Raw genomic sequence first — 19,034 nt, 5'->3', positions numbered from 1 at the left:
TCAAACAAATTTACAAGAAAAAAACAAACAACCCCATCAAAAAGTGGGCAAAGGATATGAACAGACATTTCTCAAAAGAAGACATTCATACAGCCAACAGACACATGAAAAAATGCTCATCATCACTGGCCATCAGAGAAATGCAAATCAAAACCACAATGAGATACCATCTCACACCAGTTAGAATGGCGATCATTAAAAAGTCAGGAAACAACAGGTGCTGGAGAGGATGTGGAGAAATAGGAACACTTTTATACTGTTGGTGGGATTGTAAACTAGTTCAACCATTATGGAAAACAGTATGGCGATTCCTCAAGGATCTAGAACTAGATGTACCATATGACCCAGCCATCCCATTACTGGGTATATACCCAAAGGATTATAAATTGTGCTGCTATAAAGACACATGCACACGTATGTTTATTGCAGCACTATTCACAATAGCAAAGACTTGGAATCAACCCAAATGTCCATCAGTGACAGATTGGATTAAGAAAATGTGGCACATATACAACATGGAATACTATGCAGCCATAAAAAAGGATGAGTTTGTGTCCTTTGTAGGGACATGGATGCAGCTGGAAACCATCATTCTTAGCAAACTATCACAAGAACAGAAAACCAAACACCGCATGTTCTCACTCATAGGTGGGAACTGAACAATGAGATCACTTGGACTCAGGAAGGGGAACATCACACACCGGGGCCTATCATGGGGAGCGGGGTGGGGGGAGGGATTGCATTGGGAGTTATACCTGATGTAAATGACGAGTTGATGGGTGCAGCACACCAACATGGCACAAGTATACATATGTAACAAACCTGCACGTTATGCACATGTACCCTACAACTTAAAGTATAATAATAATAAATAAATTTTTAAAAAAATAAAATAAAATAAAATAAATAAAAATAAATCATATGTTCTAAACCTTTCATTTACCTTTGAGAAAGCTGAGGCTTAGACAGTTATGTTTTGACTAAAAAAGTAACATCTCTATTCAGTGGCAGGAGATTGGCCTTGTACTTGGGTTTGATGGCCAACTGACACATAATACATAATTATCCTTAACCCATAATTAAGACATAGTGAACTCTGTGATGATATATTAAATGTACACATAATTGTGATTTGAGAGTAAACTGGTAACAGTGAAGATTATATTGAATACATTTCCTGTATTTGTAATTGGTTCTCTCTCCTTTGACACAAGTAGATATGATTTTAACAAAAAAAGTTTTAATGACATTTTAAAACCCCTTAAGACTGTGAGCCAATCAAAAGGTTCAATTTATACTATACCTATTATTTTTTTCCTACCAATTTCTACAAATAAACACTGAAGCAATTTTCTTCTTTACCTATCTCTAAGCTGAACCACTCAGTCAGTTCTTCGGTTCTATAGCTCTATAGTATCTCATTCGTTCTCAAGCTACTGAAAGTATTTACATTTAGTGTAATTTTTCTAAATGGTTTACATAATTTAGCTTAAACTGAGTTCCTCTGAGTTTGCTGAGAACTTGTATATATTCTAACATGAAAAAAGGTAATATTTCAAGAAGCATTATTAAGAAAAGGTTAGGACTGGCGGGGCGCAGAGGCTCACGCCTATAATCCCAGCACTTTGGGAGGCCGAGGTGGGCGGATCACGAGGTCAGGAGTTCAAGACCAGCCTGACCAACATGGTGAAACCCTGACTCTACTGAAAATACAAAAATTAGCCGGGCATCATGGCAGGTGCCTGTAGTCCCGGCGATTCAGAAGGCTGAGGCAGGAGAATTGCTTGAACCCGGGAAGCAGAGGTTGCAGTGAGCCGAGATTGTGCCACTGCACTCCAGCCTAGGTGACAGAGAGGAAAAAAAAAAAAAAAGAAAAGGCTAGGATTTTAAATTTAGAAGTGGTGCATCAAAAGCTATATTTGGATTGTGATTGGGGATAGGGACAAGAAGAAAAAGTGGCAAATAAAATAGATAAGTCTGCAGATCTTTTACCATGTGCTGTGTTAGCACAATTTTTACAACTTCTCTAAGTTTAAGGCTTGCAGAAAAGGCAAAACAAACTGCTGAAATATAAAGGGATAAAAGGATGAGGTTTAGACACAGATACAGAAGGCCTCATTGTTCAGCGAAAACATTTTCAACGTTTTTGAGCCTGTAGGTGCTCAATTTACAATTAAAATACCAGTAACTCATTTTGTAACACCTACTCTTATTCACTCAATATCCCCAGCTTAAATGACTTCACCTACCTGCTAAATGACAAATTTAGAAAGAGACTTACCTTTTTGAGAGCTCCCGCGTGTTTCCAGGCTGACCTATCTTCTTCGCTGCATTTAACTGAGAGTTCTGCAAGAGCCTGTGTGTACAGTAGGGTAAAAAGTACCTTCACAATGCAAGTAAAGTGGTCTGCAAGAGAAAAAAAAATCATTATTTCTTTGGAATCTAGATATTTTGTACTTAAGATAGTTTTACAAATATATGCCTTTCCTTGCATATGTAATTGGTTTTTGTTTTCAACACTTCATTGTTTGTTTGGTTGTTTGTTTTTGAGACAAGGTCTCAGTCTATCACCCAGGCAGTGTGGTGCCTGGAGGGCAGTGGTGTGATCAGAGTTTACTGAAGCCTCGACCTCCCAAACTCAAGCGATCCTCTCATCTTGGCCTGTGATCTGCCCCACCCAACAGTAGCTGGCACTACAGGCATGTGCCACTATGCCTAATTTTTTATTTTTTGTAGAGATGGGGCCTCCTTATGTTGCCCAGGCTAGTCTCAAATTCCATGGGCTCAAGCAATCCTCCCACTGCAGCCTCCCAAAGTGCTAGGATTAGACACATGAGAGTCTGAAATTATAATGTACTATTATATTTGCTGCCCAACAGATCTGAAATTATGAAAGCAAAATTCCTCTATTCATCCAAAGAACATATAAATGAGAAGCACTCAGCATAGTGGAAACGGTGCTCTCTTTCAGAAGACCAGAGTGCTAACTCCATTCATCCTTGGAATAGCTGTGGGACCTTGGCAAACGCCCTTCCTGGGCTTCAGATGCTCAAAAATAATGTTTGGGAGTCTCAGTGTTTAAAACCAACACATCATCTACCCCTATATGATATACATCTTAACAAGGACAGTATGATATAGAATATGATATAAATCTTGTAAAAAAAAAAAAAAGAAATCTTGATGTTTAGGTTACTAATTTGGCTACAGAATTTAATGAAAACTATAGAAATAAGCCTGGGCAACACAGACCCCCATCTCTACAAAAAATTTTAAAAATGGCTGGGTGTGGCCAGGTGCAGTGGCTCACGCCTGTACTCCCAGCACTTTGGGAGGCCTAGGTGGGCAGATCACAAGGTCAGGAGTTTGAGACCAGCCTGGCCAATATGGTGAAACCCTGTCTCTACTAAAAAATACCCAAAAAAAGCCAGGCGTGGTGGCGGGTGCCTGAAATCCCAGCTACTTGGGAGGCTGAGGCAGGAGAATCGCTTGAACCCAGGAGGCGGAGGTTGCAGTGAGCTGAGATTGCGCCATTGCACTCCAACCCAGGCAAAGTGTGAGACTCTGTCTCAAAAAAAAAAAAAAAAAACTGGGTGTGGTGACAAGCACCTGTCATCCTAGCTACTCAGGAGGCGGAGGCAGAAGGATCACTTGAGCTCAGAAGGTGAAGGCTATAGTAATCCAAGATCACTCCACTTAACTCCAGCCTGGGCGATGGAGTGAGAGCCTGTCTCAAATAAAGATAAAAATAAAAACAAAAAACTACAGCAATATGAAATAGTAGTAACAATATGTAAAGTACCTGGTAGCTTCTGGCACATATTAGGTACTTAATAAATGGAAGCTTTAATATTGATAATTAACATTTATATTTACCTAATAACTTAGCAATTTTCTTCAAGTGTCTCATTCAATCCTCAAAACAGTCTCAACTGGATAACTGAGCTTCAGAAAGATGTGCTTGTTATATCAAAGCTAATAAGCACCCAGGTCTGAACTTGAATCCATATAGATCATTTTTCTTCAGGTTCAGTGTTCCTTCTATTTTACTCCTCCCTAGTAAATGGATACTACCATTTAATCAGTTGCTGGAGTCAGAAATTTTCAGATATTCTTGACAATTTCCCCATTAAAATAATCACCAAGTCCTGTTAATTCTACTTTTTAAATATTTCTCAAGTCAGTTTCAACACCCTGGACTAGACTTCCAACCTTTCTTGCCTAGACCTACAATCCCAGCTAAAGTGGCTGTGTTGGGGGTCCCGAAGACCACTGCCAAGTTTGATGATTCACTAGGAGGACTTATAAGACTGCATACAGAATCATACTCATAGCTGTTATGACTTATGACTGCAAAAGGATAAAAGTTAAAATCAGGAAAGGGAAAAGGCATATTGGGTGAAGTCCAGAGGAAACTTCCAGAGTCTTCTCCCAGTAGAACCACACAGGATGTGCTAAACTTCCCCAGCAACAACAAGCTGTGATGGCATGTAGGAAATGGATACCAGGGGATCTCATTAGAGACTCAGTGCCCAAGGTTTTTACTGGGGTTATGCAGGTACTCTCTTCCTGGTACATAACAAAATTCCAGACTCTCAAGAGGAAAGCAGGTATGTTCAGCATAAACCATATTCTTTGTACAAACAGTTTAGGCATAGTGTGACACTTTTATCAATTCTGGGAATAGTGGGGCCCCTCCTGAAATCAAGTTCCCAGATGCTAGTCAAGGCCTAACGTTGCAAGCAGGCCTTTCAAAGGACAACAGTCAGGCCTTCTATGTTAATTCTTTTCAGTACAGTAGTTTATCTTTACCACCTCTCAGCCCCCTGCAATCTACTTTCCTTATTCTAGCCAGAATGAACTTTTATTTTTCCTCCAGCTTTACTGAGGTATAATGGACAAAAATTACATTATTGAAGGTAGACAATGTAGTTTTGATATAAGTATACATTGTGAAATGATGGCCAGAATCAAGGTTAACTAACATATTCATCATCCCATATAGTTACATGTGTCTGTGTGTATGTGTGTGTCCTGAGAATACTTAAGATCTCTTTGCTTAGTACATTTTAAGTATACAGGAGAATATTACAGCTCTCATCACCATGTTGTATATTAGATCTCCAGAACTACTACTTCTTATAACTGAAAGTGCACACCCTTTGACCAACATCTCCCCATTTTCCCCACCTCCCTGTCCCATGTGAACCACCCTCCTACTCTCTATTTTGACTTGTTTAGATTCCACATATAAGTGAGATCATGCAGTATCTCTCTCTTTGTGGCTTATTTCATTTAGCATTATGTCCTATGGGTTCATACACACTGTCACAAACGGCAAGATTTCCTTCTTTTTTAAGGCTAAATAATGTCCCAGTGTACTTATATGCCACATTATCTTTATTCATCCACTGACAGACACTTAGGTGGTTTCCATATCTCGGCTATTGTGATTAAAGCCACAATGAACATGGGAGTGGAGTGCAGATGTCTCTTTGAGATACTGATTTTACTTCCTTAGGATGTATACCCAGAAGTGGGACTACTGGATTATACAGTAGCTCTATTTTAGTTTTCTGAGGAACCTCCATACAGTTTCAGGATGCCCAGAACTAAGGAGGAACAATGAGTCAACAATCAGAATGAGCCATATTAGAGACATATTTAGATGACAGAAATTATAGGATTTGGTAGACCTTTGGAGGTAGAGGGTGATGATGGTATCTCATAGATGGTAGCAGCATTGACTAAAATGTAAAACAGAGGATGAGAGCAGGCTTGGATAGGTAGAAAATTAACATTATATATCCTGAGTTTGAGGCATGTCTAAAAATTCAAGTCTGGAACTCACTGGGGAGTTGTAGTCTAAAGCTAGAGATTTGAATCATCAGATCATAGGTATAGTTAAAGCTATGGGAAAGAAGATAAAATCATGAAGGAAGGGGACAGGAGATAAAAAACAATTAATTTAAAAAGAGCCTGAAAATGAGTCAGTAGAAGAACCAGGAAAGAAACATCGAAGTCAAGAAAAGTATTCCATCAATAATTAAATATTTTAATAAGTGACAGACATTACAGAATTTGTCTATTAAGCACACAAACAAAAACATCCTAACCAGAAAGTCATTTATATAGTGTAGAAACACCACTCACATACAGCTTCTTCTTAAATTATACATACATATATTTTTTCTTTCACTAAAAAGAAGTGATGTGGCCAGATGCAGTGGTGGCTCACACCTGTAATCCCAGCATTTTGGGGGCTGAGGTGGGTGAATCACCTGAGGTCAGGAGTTTGAGACCAGCCTGGTCAACATGGTGAAACCTCGTCTCAACTAAAAATACAAAAACTTAGTTGGGCGTGGTGGCGGGTGCCTATAATCCCAGCTACTTGGAAGGCTGAGGCAGGAAAATCGCTTGAACCCAAGAGGTGGAGTTTGCAGTGAGCCAATAATGGTGCCATTGCACTTTAGCCTGGGCAACAAGAGCGAAATTCTGTCTCAAAAAATAAATAAATAAATAAATAAATAAATAAATAAATAAATAAATAAATAAAATAGAAGTAATGTACTAAAAGAAATGATAGCCACTAGTTTTAGCCTTTCATCATAGAAAAGTACTAATTTCTAGTTTAGTCCATTTGTCTGTCTTGATTATCATCATTTAAAAAAATACAGTCAGCTCTTTGTACCTGTGGTTTCCTCATCCATGGATTCAACCAGTCGTGGATCAAAAGTATTTGGGAAAAAAAAATAGATGGTTGTGTCTGTACTGAACATGTACAAATTTTGGCCTTCTCATTATGCTCTAAAAAATACAGTATAGCAACTATTTAACATTTGTATTGTACTAAGTAATCTAGAGATGATTTAAAGTATATGAGAAGATATGTGTAGTTTATATACAAATACTATACCATTTTATGTAAGGGACTTGAGCATCTGTGGATTTTGGTATTGGCAGGGGCTCGTGGAACTAATATCCCATGGATACCAATGGATGACTGTTAACTGGCAATTTAAAGTCAAAGCTTAAGTTCTCACATTCACTTGTTCATTTAACGAATATTTATTTATTGAATGCTTGCCATGTGTAATACCAACATCTTTCAGGGACCAAGAATAAACAAAGAATCTCTCACATGAGATTTATATTAGGTCAACAGACTGCTAACTACCAACATTAAAACAGAAAACAAAGTCCTTCAAATACAATTATCAAAATTTAAAAAGAAGAAAAAAGGACTGGACATCTAATCTAAATCAATGTGTTTAAAAATTACAATAACAACAAAAAAAACACTATCAAAATACCTGAGAATGAACAAAGGAAGATCGATACTTACTTGAAATGCCTTAAAAGCAAACTATCTGTAGTTTCTTTTAAGACAAGGTAGAGTGTATCTAAAATAACAAATCCCTAGGGGAAGAGCACACAAGTAAACAGGACATGATCTGAAGAAGGTATCAGACATTTTATTCTGTTTCTATCACCATGATAATTTTTTATAAAAATATATACTATTCTACTGCTTTAATAAAGCACTTTGCATATACCACATGCAGACATCAAATCTTCTTAGTCTTACCTTTTATGATTTGGAGTTACTAACTACATGTGCTCTGACCCTCTCCAAAAAGAAAAATCAATCTGTGATGTGTTTTTCTGTGTGATAAACTCAAGTCTATTTTCTCTTTGATGAGTGAAGAATCTACACAGTTTAATAAAACTTCATTTGCCGTAGTCAACATAGAACCAAGAGAAGATACCAAGTCCGTCTAACAACTAATAGGGCAGTAAATGCTGGTCCTTTGGGTATACTTCAGGCAATTGAATTTGGGGTCCGGTAAACTGCCAACATTCTCAAAAAACATTATACAGAAGTGATCACAATGTAAGTGGTAAAGATTCAAATGAAAGTAATCGCTTTCTTGAATTTTAAAGTGGAAAAGAAGCAATTGCCATAAAATAAGACTATTGTATTTTTCACACACCCACTGCATCCCCAAAGCATTTACTGAACATATGATGTACCAAGTGGGCATTGGGGATATACACAAGATGGTGCTGCTAGTCTTGGAGGAACTGACAGTCTGGAGAAGGAGACAGTAAAGAAAATCAGGCAAGTCAGACAAGTATCAAAATAGAATCACAGAGAAGTTATGGCAATGAGAAGAAGGATATCCAATAGAAAGGCTTCTACGAAAGGGCAACATAAGGTAAAGGACCATCATGAGTTATTAAGTAAAGAATGGAGAAATGGCAAACACTTAAAGATGCTCACAATTCTCCTATCTTGAAAACAAAAAAATAACCCCTTTGAAATAGTAATCCCCCTCTTACCCTCAGGAGATACACTCCAAGACCCCAGGGATGTCTGAAACTGCAGATAGTTCTGAACCCTACATCTGCAGTACTATGTAACAAGATGGGTTTGAACTGTGCAGGTCTACTCATACAAGGATTTTCTTCCACTTCTGCCACCCCTGAGACAGCAAGACCAACCCTTCCTCTTCCTCAGCCTATTCAACATGAAGATGACAAGGATGAATATTTTTATGATGATCCACTTCCATTTAATGAATAGTAAATACATTTTCTCTTTCTCACGATTTTCTTAATGTTTTCTCTAGCCTTATTGTGAGAATAAAGTACATAATACATATACAAATTATGTGTTAATTGTGTTATGGTAAGGCTTCTGGTCAACAATAGGCTATTAGTAGTTAAGTTTTTGGGAAGTCGAAAAATACGTGCAGTGGATTCAATTGCATGTTGGAGCAGGGTGGGAAGTGAAGAAGTAAAGGGGGACTGCACCCTTAGCCTCTGTGTTGTTCAAGGGTCAACTGTACAGATGTACCTATGATAAAATTTAATTTATAAATTAGACACAATAAGACATTAACAACAATAATAAAATAGAACAATTACAATATTATAATAAAAATTATGAAAATGTGATCTCTCAAAATTATTTACTGTACTATGGCCATAACTTTTGCTGTTTAAAGTGTGATTGTGAAACTAGCACAATTTTTTTTCCTTCTTCATAATTTCATGGATAGAAGGTTCATTCGTACCAAAGACCTTAGTAACCTCAGCATACAATTTTTTTCCTTTCCTTATTAAGTCAGGAATTTTCACCTTTTCACTTAAAAGAAAGAAATTTAGTTTCTCTTTGGTGTATCCAAATTGCCAGTGTCAACTGAAGAATCACAAGGTTTACAAATTTGGAAAGGAGGGCTTTATTTCTCAAAAAGTTTGTATCCTGTAGGCTAGCCATCAGCAAGCTGGGAATCACAGCCTGTAGGATAAGCCAAGAGCAAGTCCTTTGAGGGAGGTCAGGAATTTATGCTAAACAGGGTGGCCTGGTGTTCATATTCAATAAGCTGTAGGAAGAGTCATGAGTATTTATGAAAGGAGAAACATGCACATGCGCAGTTTAGCTTCATGCCTCTTCATGGGTTGCCTGTTCAAAAAATGGCGGCAGCAGCATGATGCCAGGGTGGAGGTTTCGGCCCTCTGACATTAGAAGGTAGAGTAGAAGACACAAAAACCCTCACTGAACTTCCTCCATGAGTTGGCCAAAACTAGTCTAGAGATGCTGGTCAGCTTTGGGGAAGGGATGTATTGTGAAACTGCAAAGAGGGAGAGGGGAGTTCGGTTGCAACCCCAGATGATTAGCTAAATGTGATTAAAGAATGATACGATGATCCTAAAGAATGTTGTTCACACCTCAGTGTGCCCCTCCCTTATCAACCTTTAACCTGAATTATTTTCTTTTTTTTTTTTTTTTTTTTTTTTTTTGAGACGGAGTCTCGCTCTGTCACCCAGGCTGGAGTGCAGTGGCGCGATCTCGGCTCATTGCAAGCTCCACCTCCTGGATTCACGCCATTCTCCTGCCTCAGCCTCCCGAGCAGCTAGGACTACAGGCGTCCGCCACCAAGCCCAGCCAATTTTTTGTATTTTTAGTAGAGACGGGGTTTCCCCATGTTGGCCAGGATGGTCTCGATCTCCTGACCTCGTGATCCGCCCGCCTTGGCCTCTCAAAGTGCTGAGATTACAGGCCTGAACCACCGCGCCCGGCCAACCTGAATTATTTTCTAAGGAGTAAGCAGAAACCAGCTCTAGAAAACAAGAAACAAAAGATCATTCTTTAATCACATCTGCTCAGTTGGGGAGCTTAAGATTTTATTTTTATTTCTCACCACCATCACTAGTCTTCTGCTTTGGGGCCATTATTAAGTAAAATAAGAGTTACTTGAACACAAGCACTGTGATACCACGACAGTTGTTCTGACAGCCCAGATGGATACTAAATGACTAATGGGTGGGTAGCATCTACAGAGTGGATATGCTGGGCAAATAGATGACTTCACTTCCCAGGAAGAAACGAACAAGACAGCACAAGATTTCAGTGTACTACTCAGAATGGCATGCAACTTAAAATATATAAATTGTTTATTTCTGGAATTTTCCATTTACTCTTTTTGGACCAAAGTTGACCACTGGTAACAAAAACCACAGAAAGTGCAACTATGGGTAAGGGGGTACTGCTGTACATCATGTATGGCTTCTGTTCTCCTCCATTCTCTCTTAGAAGATCTCTCTCTTCACCTTCTCAATTATCTCACTTCTCATTTCTCATCCCACTGTAATCTGCTGATCCTACAAAATATATTTGTCTATGGCCAGGAGTCTCCAGGATAATATAAGTAATTAAATTTCAGGGGTCAAAATCCTTTTGAAAATCTGGTAAGAGCTGTGAAACTACTCAGAAAAAAAATGCACATATATGTATAATTTTTTTCCTTACCATTTTAGGAGACTGATGGATTTCCTGAATCCTATTAATGAACTCTGGAACCACATACTAAAAAGCCTTGGTCTTAGGCCAGCACAGTGGCTCATGCCTGTAATTCCAGCACTTTGGGAGGCCAAGGCAGGTGGATTCCTTGAGCCCAGAGTTTGAGACCAGCCTGGGCAACAGAGTGAGACCCCCTCCATCTCTACAAAAAATAAAATTAGCCAAATGTGGTAGTGTGCGCCTGTGGTCCCAACTACACGGACTCTGAGGCAGGAGGATTGCTTGAGCCCAGGAGGTCAAGGCTGCAGTGAGTTATGACTGCACCACTGTACTCCAGCCTGGGCAATAGAACAAGACCCTGTGCCTCCCCAAAATAGAAAAAAAAATAAAGCTTTGGTTTGAAGAAGCTATCAAAGACTGTTGGGGTTATATCAATAGGATACAAGCCAACCTGAGGTGTTTAAACAGTTATTATTTTACTATGGAACTGAAGGATGCTAAATATATTAAAATCCAAGAATTCATAATACTGGAAAAAAAAGAAATCACCTTTGGAGAACACACACACAAAAAAAGTCATTTTTCTGAAAACTGGTAAAAAAAAAATCAAGCATTTAACCTGCCTTTCCTGTATCAACTTTACCAATGTATAAACAAATAGGAAAAATAAATAGGAAAAAATTTTATTTTATGAATTCCACTTAACAAATGAAATAATTAAGGAATAAATCTAGAGAATAATCAATAGCTTCTACTGTCACATAAAGAGAAACAACTGGAAATTATATCTCCTGACAAAAATATTAAACACTATCCATGAAGTATTTTTGCAAAAAGAAATAAGAAACTGATTCCATCTAAATCTATCTGCCAGTTTGTAGGACACACACAGGGACAGAAGATCATGTTATTAAATGATGTTATTGGGGGTACAATTAGCAAAATAGAGACTATGGGAAGTTCTGAAGGAAAAAAGACCCAGATTTTTCAACAAATAAAATGCAAGGAGGTAGGAGGAAGGAAGCAACCCACAACAGATTTAAAAGAACTAAAAAAACCAAATCCAATGTATGGATCTTTTTTGGATCCTAAGTCAAATAAACCAAACATAAAAAAATCATTTACAGGCCTGGCGCAGTGGCTCATGCCTGTAGTCTCAGCACTTTAGGAGGCTGAGGCAGGTGGATCACAAGGTCAGGAGATTGAGACCAGTCTGGCCAACATGGTGAAACCCTGTCTCTACTAAAAATACAAAACTTAGCCAGGTGTGGTGGTGGGTGCCTGTAATCCCAGCTACTCCAGAGGCTGAGGCAGGAGAATTGCTTGAACTCAGGAGGCACAGGTTGCAGTGAGCTAAGATAGTGCCACTGCACTCCAGCCTAGGCGACAGAGAGAGACTGTCTCAAAAAAAAAAAAAAAAAAATCATTTACAAGGAGCAACTATGGAAATTTGAACACTGATGGGATAGTTACTGATATTTAGGCATAACCATTCATTTTTAATTGTGTTCACAATATTTTCTTTTATTATTTTAAGAATCCTTATCTTTTAGAGATATATACTGAAGACTATATAGATAAAATGATATGCGGTCTGGAATTTGCTTCAGAATAACCACAGGTGGGAGGGAGTAGGGAATAAGTCAGGGTATAAATAAAACAAGACTGGTCATGAGTTGACATGGGGGTTCATGAAACTCTGCTCTTTACTGTTATGTACGCTTGTAAATAAATAGTTTTTTAAGCCCTTGATTTATAACAAAGCAAAACTGAGATACTTTTTCTTCAAGTCAATGGAAAATAATAAGCAGCATTCAAGCTCTCTTCTGTGAGCCCTGCTTATGGGATCTTGGAAGCAGGGATATTCTATAATCACTGGTCCCAGATGCTCTACAGAATCTTGGAGTCTGTATTCTAGAAAGCATGGTTAAGAACAGATTTGTGAAGCTCCTCAAGAACAGCAACATGATCCGAACCTGGGTAACTGACCCTCCCTGACGGTTTCATTGTCTCCCCACCCAAATCTCATCTTGAATTGTAACTCCCATAATTCCCCCATGTTGTGGGAGGGATCCAGTGGGAGATAACTGAATCATGGGGGTGGTTCCCCCATACTGTTCTCGTGGTAGTGAATGAGTCTCATGAGATGTGATGGTTTCATGTGGGGAAACCCCTTTCACTTGGCTATCATTCTCTTCTCTTGTTGCCACCATGTGAAACGTGCCTTTTGCCTTCTGCCATGATTGTGAGACCTCCCAGTCATATGGAACTGTGAGTCCATTAAACCTCTTTCTTTTGTAAATTGCCCAGTCTCAGGTATGTCTTTATTAATCAGCATGAAAATGAACTAATACACTCCCTATAAAGGATGATGATTTTATGTCTTAAACCCTGGAGGCTCAAAAATAAGAAAGAATTTTAGCCTGAGAGATAATAATTGTAAATTTTGTGTGAATCGTCTAAGAGGGCTTCTTAAAAAAGGTGAAGTTCCTCTCTTAACTCTCATCCTGCTGCCTTAAACTAGACTGTGATGCCTGGAACTCTTAGCAGCTACCTTGGCACAGGGAGATGAGAGCCATACCATAAAGAATCTGGTGCTGTGAAGTAGAAGCGTCTGGCCTGCCTACTTTCATACTTCTACATGAAAGAAAAACAAGCAGTATCTTATTTAAGCTACTGTGTTAATTTGGTTTCTTCTCTACATTATATAGCTAAATCTGATCCTAAGTTATAAATCTTCTTTCCCCTTGTACATAAAGAACTAAATATGAATACCTGAAAACAGTGATGTCAGAAGTTACTTCCGAGTTTATTCTTTAGAGACCAGTGATGTGATGAGTATTATGAAACATAAGATACAAGGACATAAGAGATCAAAGAAAAAACTTGTCTTTAATATATTTAATTTGAGCTTCTGATGAGATAATTGGCTAAAAAGGTCTTTTAACCCGGAAACAATGCTAAGCATTAAAAAATTTAAGAGGTATATAGGTAGGTTTATGCATCCATCTATTTTTCAGATAAAACCATGGGAAGCATTTAACATTCTAGTAAGTCTATACAGTAAAATTTTCCTTTGCTTTTCTCTTCTAATAACAACCAATAACTTAAACAGTTATACAAATACACATTCTTACAATAAAAATAGTTTATAATAAAAACACTGTCACAATAAAGACTACTATTAACTCTTACATCAAAAGGGAGTGGAAAAGAAAAATTTATATTAATAACTCTATCTCCCCAACTCTCCACCTCCCCTCAAAAAAAACCTGTCTGTGGAAAATATAATTAAGCTCTGAACTTCCTAGCAATTAAAGGCCTCTATCCAGTTCTCAAACTGTGAAAGACTAAAAAAATTAATAAGTAATGGCATTTTTTGTCTGACCCTAAATTCTAAGAGGAATTCATCACCACAATGACAGCTAGCAAAATATTATACAATGTGTTTGACAGCGGTATAATCCAATCTCAAGATAATCTGATCTTGAATTAGTGTAAAATTTTAAGAAATAATATAAAGCACAAGTTTTAAAAGCAATTCTAACTACAGGTAAATTTAATGACTGCTAAATACCTAGCTATTTGGTTCCCTAAGCACAAAGTCCATGTTTTAGTCATCTTTGTGTATCCAGCACTTGGCAAAGAAGCATAGCAACCTGGTAAACAGTAGGTACTTATTAAGTATTTCTTGAACTGAATCAAGCAATGAATTTATTAAATTTGCTTATTAAATTTGTCCACCAAGAAACTCTTCTTTAATGATATTACTTTAAGGCATGATTATTAACAATATTATATATTTTTATGTTGATGATTTCCTGAATTTATTCTATTAACCATTACTAAGGAGATCAATTTTCTTGACTCATTTTAGAACATAGTTTTTAGACTCTGTTTCTACTGAATTAAATTCACTAGGTTTGGTTAATTTCAGGTATTGCATCCTCTTTCAGCATGAACTTCGTCTTCTGTTGAAAGCCAGTGCCAACAATGACTTCTGACAAGGAGGATGATGCACCAGCTACAGCTCTCAGACACTGACACAACAGGTCCTTTACTCTTAACTAAAATATTTTTCTCTTTAGATTAAATATTAATATAGATTAAATACTGACATAGAGACAATCTTCTCTATGTCAAGTTTCCTTCCCTTTTACCTTTTCAGGTTTATGTAATAACTAAGCTTATAAGTAAAAGGTATATTTAAATAATATATTTAAATATTTTGAAGATATAATAAAGTAATTTTTTAATATTTCAAAATGTAATACTACTAATATAATTAGAAGAGCACAATCAGGAGTAAACCAGCATGATCCAAGGCAACTGTTTCCCTAGAATAAGAAAAACTAACCAAAGTGACACAAAAAGCCTAAAGAATTTGAAACTAATTTTACAAGGAGATTAATTTTAATGAGACTATTTAACAGGTTTTTAAGCTCTATAAACACAAATGATTATATTAGCAGACACAGCCTAACCCTCCAAAAAAGTAACATTCAAAAGTATCTGAACTTTTGCAGTTAAATATATAATTACCTCAAGAAGTTAAACAGAATTACCATATGATCCAGCAATTCCACTTCTAGCTATACATCCCCCAAAAAAGAAAAAAACGTGTTCAAAAACTTTTTTTTTTTTTTTGAGACAGAGTCTCATTCTGTCACCCAGGCTACAGTGCAGTGTCGTGATCTCAGCTCACTGTAACCTCCACCTCCCGGGCTCAAGTGGTTCTTGTGCCTCAGCCTCCTGAATAGCTGGGATTACAGGTGTGTGCCACCATGCCAGGCTAATTTTTGTATTTTTAGTAGAGAAGGGGTTTCACCATATTAGCCAGGCTGGTCATGAGCTCCTGGCCTCAAGTGATCCATCACACCTGGCCTCAAACAAAAACTTCTATATCAATGTTCATGGCAGCACTATTCACAATAGCCAAAAGGCGGTAATAACCCAACTGATCCATCAGTTGTGTTGGTAATAATCCATCAACTGACAAATGGATAAACAATGTTGTATATCCATACAATGGAATATTACCAAGCCATCGAGATAAATGAAGTAATAATGCATGCTATAACGTGGATAAACCTTGAAAACATGCTAAGTGAAAGAAGCCAGACACAAAATGCAATGTAATGTATAATTTCATTAATATGAAATATCCTGTATAGGCAAATCCATGAAGACAGGAAATCAGATTAGTGGTTTCCAGGGGTTGGGAGAAGGAGAAAACAAGAAGGTGACTGCTTAACAGGCATAGAGTTTCCTTTGGGGCTGATGAAAATGTTCTGGAACTAAATAATGGTAATGATCACACAATACTATGACAGTACTAAATGGCACTTCAGTTGTACACTTTAAATTGTTTAAATAGTAAGTTTTATTTTATGTGTATTTCATGATTAAAAATATTAATTGAAGCTCACAGCGCTAGTATATTATGCTTGTTTATTAATCATATTGTTTTACAGAATGTCATAATTTGCATGAAATATCATAATTTGCCTATATATTTTTAAATGATTATTTCACACCCTTAGGTAAAAAGATTTATCAAAGATCAAGCTGGAGTTTGTATAAACAATGTCATCCCTAGGAACAAGAACTTTATACACCCATAGATGTTCATTCTACTGATAAAAACTTGTTTTCTAATATACAAGATGTTAATTATCTGATAGACTATTTAAAATGTTGTCTTCAAGTGAAAGCTACAAAGACCAAGAAGCAATAATTAAAATGTTGCTAACATAATACTGATGCTGTTAACATAATAATGTTATGATATTAACACTAAAAATGATGAGACTATATTTTTAATACCTCTACAATTACTACTATATCAAAATATGTACACATATAGATAAAGGCACTAAGGCTGAGTTTGCTCTGTTTTTCAAATTTTCATTTGTATCATCACTTCAATATTTTAAGCCATTTTCAGAGTGTTTTCCCCACATCTTTACCTCTTAGTGACTAAAAAGCTGAAAAGAACAGACCCATAAGAATTTTAAAAAACACTTTTTCATTGTCATTTTTTTAGATATGATTACTATTTGCTAATAACAGAAAAAACAACATCTGTTATTACCACAAAAAATATCCATCAGACTTACTGCTATATTTACTTCTCTTTCTCTTTCTGGACAGCATCTCACTATATTAATAGCTCAGGCTGGTCTTGAGCTCCTGGGCTCAAGCAATCCACCCATGGGCCTCAGTCTCCCAAAGTGCTGGGGTTACAAGCATGAGCCACCACACCTAGCCTATTTGTCTCTATACTCTCTAGAATATACAAAATACATAGTATATAATCAAAGAATCTGAATTACAAAGACATACCTTTGCGTAAGGGTTGTGGCATCATTAAGATTTGGATGAGCAAAAGGGATGTTACATCATGATAAAGAATTGGAACCTCAGGCTGTTGTTCTTCATATCCCAGCCTAAAAGAAAAACGTAGTCACTTTAGATAGTATTGTATATCTTCTCTTTCTAATTTATTTTATATGTCACATATATATCTATGGAACAGAAATAAAAACTGTAATCAACAAAGAAGAAATCTAAAAAAAAAACCTTAGGACTCATATTTTTGCAAAAAAATTATATTTTAGACTCATATTCTCTTGACTCTAATATAAAGAAAATGCACAGAAAATATGTTATCGAAGTAAACAATTAGGGTACATTAATTTGATTATGAGTCTTTCTGATCTCAGATTACAGATAGTAAAGCATTAAATACAGAATGAAAGAATTAGTTTCACTACAAATGGAGTGGCTTACAGGATACTTATCACAAACGAATAAGGAAGTTTTCACATCATTAAAAAAAGATAGGTACAGTCCCCAAATCGATTCCTGTTGAAAAGGTATGGTTAACTGCTCTTATTAAAATGTTTCAGCCGGGCACAGTGGCTCGTGCCTGTAATCCCAGCACTTTGTGAGGCTGAGGCTGAGGCAGGTGGATCACTTTAGCTCAGAAGTTTGAGACTAGATTGACAACATGGTGAAAACCTGCCTCTACAAAAAATATAAAAAATTAGCAGGGCTTGGTGGTGTGTGTCTACTTGGAAAGCTGAGGTGGGAGGATTGCTTGAATAGAGGAGGTCAAGTCTGCAATGGGCTGTGATTGTGCTGCTGCACTCCAGCCTGGATGAAAAAGGGAGACTCTGTCTCAAAATTAATAATAAAATAAAATGTTTCAACTTTGTAAGTAACAAAATTCAAATAAATCTTTAGCATTTGCAAAGTTTCAAAAGGAGATAACCAAAGCAGAACTTAAAATACACTATAAAAGGGCTGGATGTGTTATCTCATGCCTGTAATCCCAACAGGCATGGGAGGCTGAGGTGGGAGGATCACTTGATCTCAGGAGTTCAAGACCCAACTGGGCAACATAGTGAGACCCCGTCTCTACAAAAAAATAAATTTTAAAAAGTACACCATAAAAGATAAAGTAGCAAACCTTAGGAATGTGCAGTACTATGAAAAACAGACTATACTATAAAGCAGAGCTTATTCTAAAAGAATTTTTTAAATGCCTTTAGAAGGTTAATTTTTTGACTACAGGTTTAATTTTTAATGACAGAGAACAAAAGTAAATCTTAAGCTCCAGAAGTGACTAAATTCTGAAGCTACACTTTAGACTTGGGATGAACAAAATTGTTCAACTCTTTTATTCGGCTCGATTGTTTAGCAAATATTTACTGATTACTTACTACACATTAGGCACTAAACACATTGGTGAGTAAATCAACCCCTGCTGCTAAGAAACTTTTAGCTGACAGAGGAAGACAGCTCTTCGAATTTCTCCATTTTCTACAAATATCCCTTGCTATACTTGTTTTCCTCTCCGAAGGTAACCCTTCATTAATGCTACGAATCCTGATACTGTCTTTCAAGTTTCTCTAACCTCTCTGCAAGGCCAAGGTTTAAAAAACAAAAAAAAATGTGTAGGGGTCACACCATTTCTATTATTCAACTTCCCCACAGAAATAGTTTCACATGATCAATGATGATATCCTAATTACAAAATTTAGTGGACATTTTAAATCCTTATCTTACTGACCCTTGACTTGACTTTAGATACAGTTGAATATTCTGCCTGGAAAATTTTCTTGGCTTTTGTGAAACACTGTCCCAAGTTCCCTTCTGTCTCTCTGATTACTCCACTTTAGTCTTCTTCACAGGTTCATCTTCTCTAACAAAAAATACTGTT

General features: G+C 36.9%; 1 protein-coding gene across 6 annotated transcripts in view; it reads right to left on the bottom strand.

Annotated features, from left to right (window-relative positions):
• LOC105483267 (ubiquitin protein ligase E3 component n-recognin 3) overlaps positions 1-19,034 on the bottom strand; it is a 264,963-nt gene that overhangs the window by 37,081 nt on the left and 208,848 nt on the right. For all 6 annotated transcript variants that reach the window (XM_011744038.3, XM_011744040.3, XM_011744041.3 and 3 more), the window contains 2 exons: positions 17,153-17,256; positions 2,282-2,406 (listed from right to left, as the gene is read on the bottom strand). In XM_011744038.3, the coding sequence (XP_011742340.2) occupies positions 2,282-2,406; positions 17,153-17,256 (229 nt within the window). The remainder of the gene's footprint in view (positions 1-2,281; positions 2,407-17,152; positions 17,257-19,034) is intronic.

The sequence above is a fragment of the Macaca nemestrina genome, chromosome 11 (genome assembly GCF_043159975.1).
Source record: "Macaca nemestrina isolate mMacNem1 chromosome 11, mMacNem.hap1, whole genome shotgun sequence".
NCBI lineage: Eukaryota > Metazoa > Chordata > Mammalia > Primates > Cercopithecidae > Macaca > Macaca nemestrina.
The sequence above is the reverse complement of the archived record's forward strand: the minus strand, read 5'-3'. Positions and strand labels throughout refer to the sequence as shown.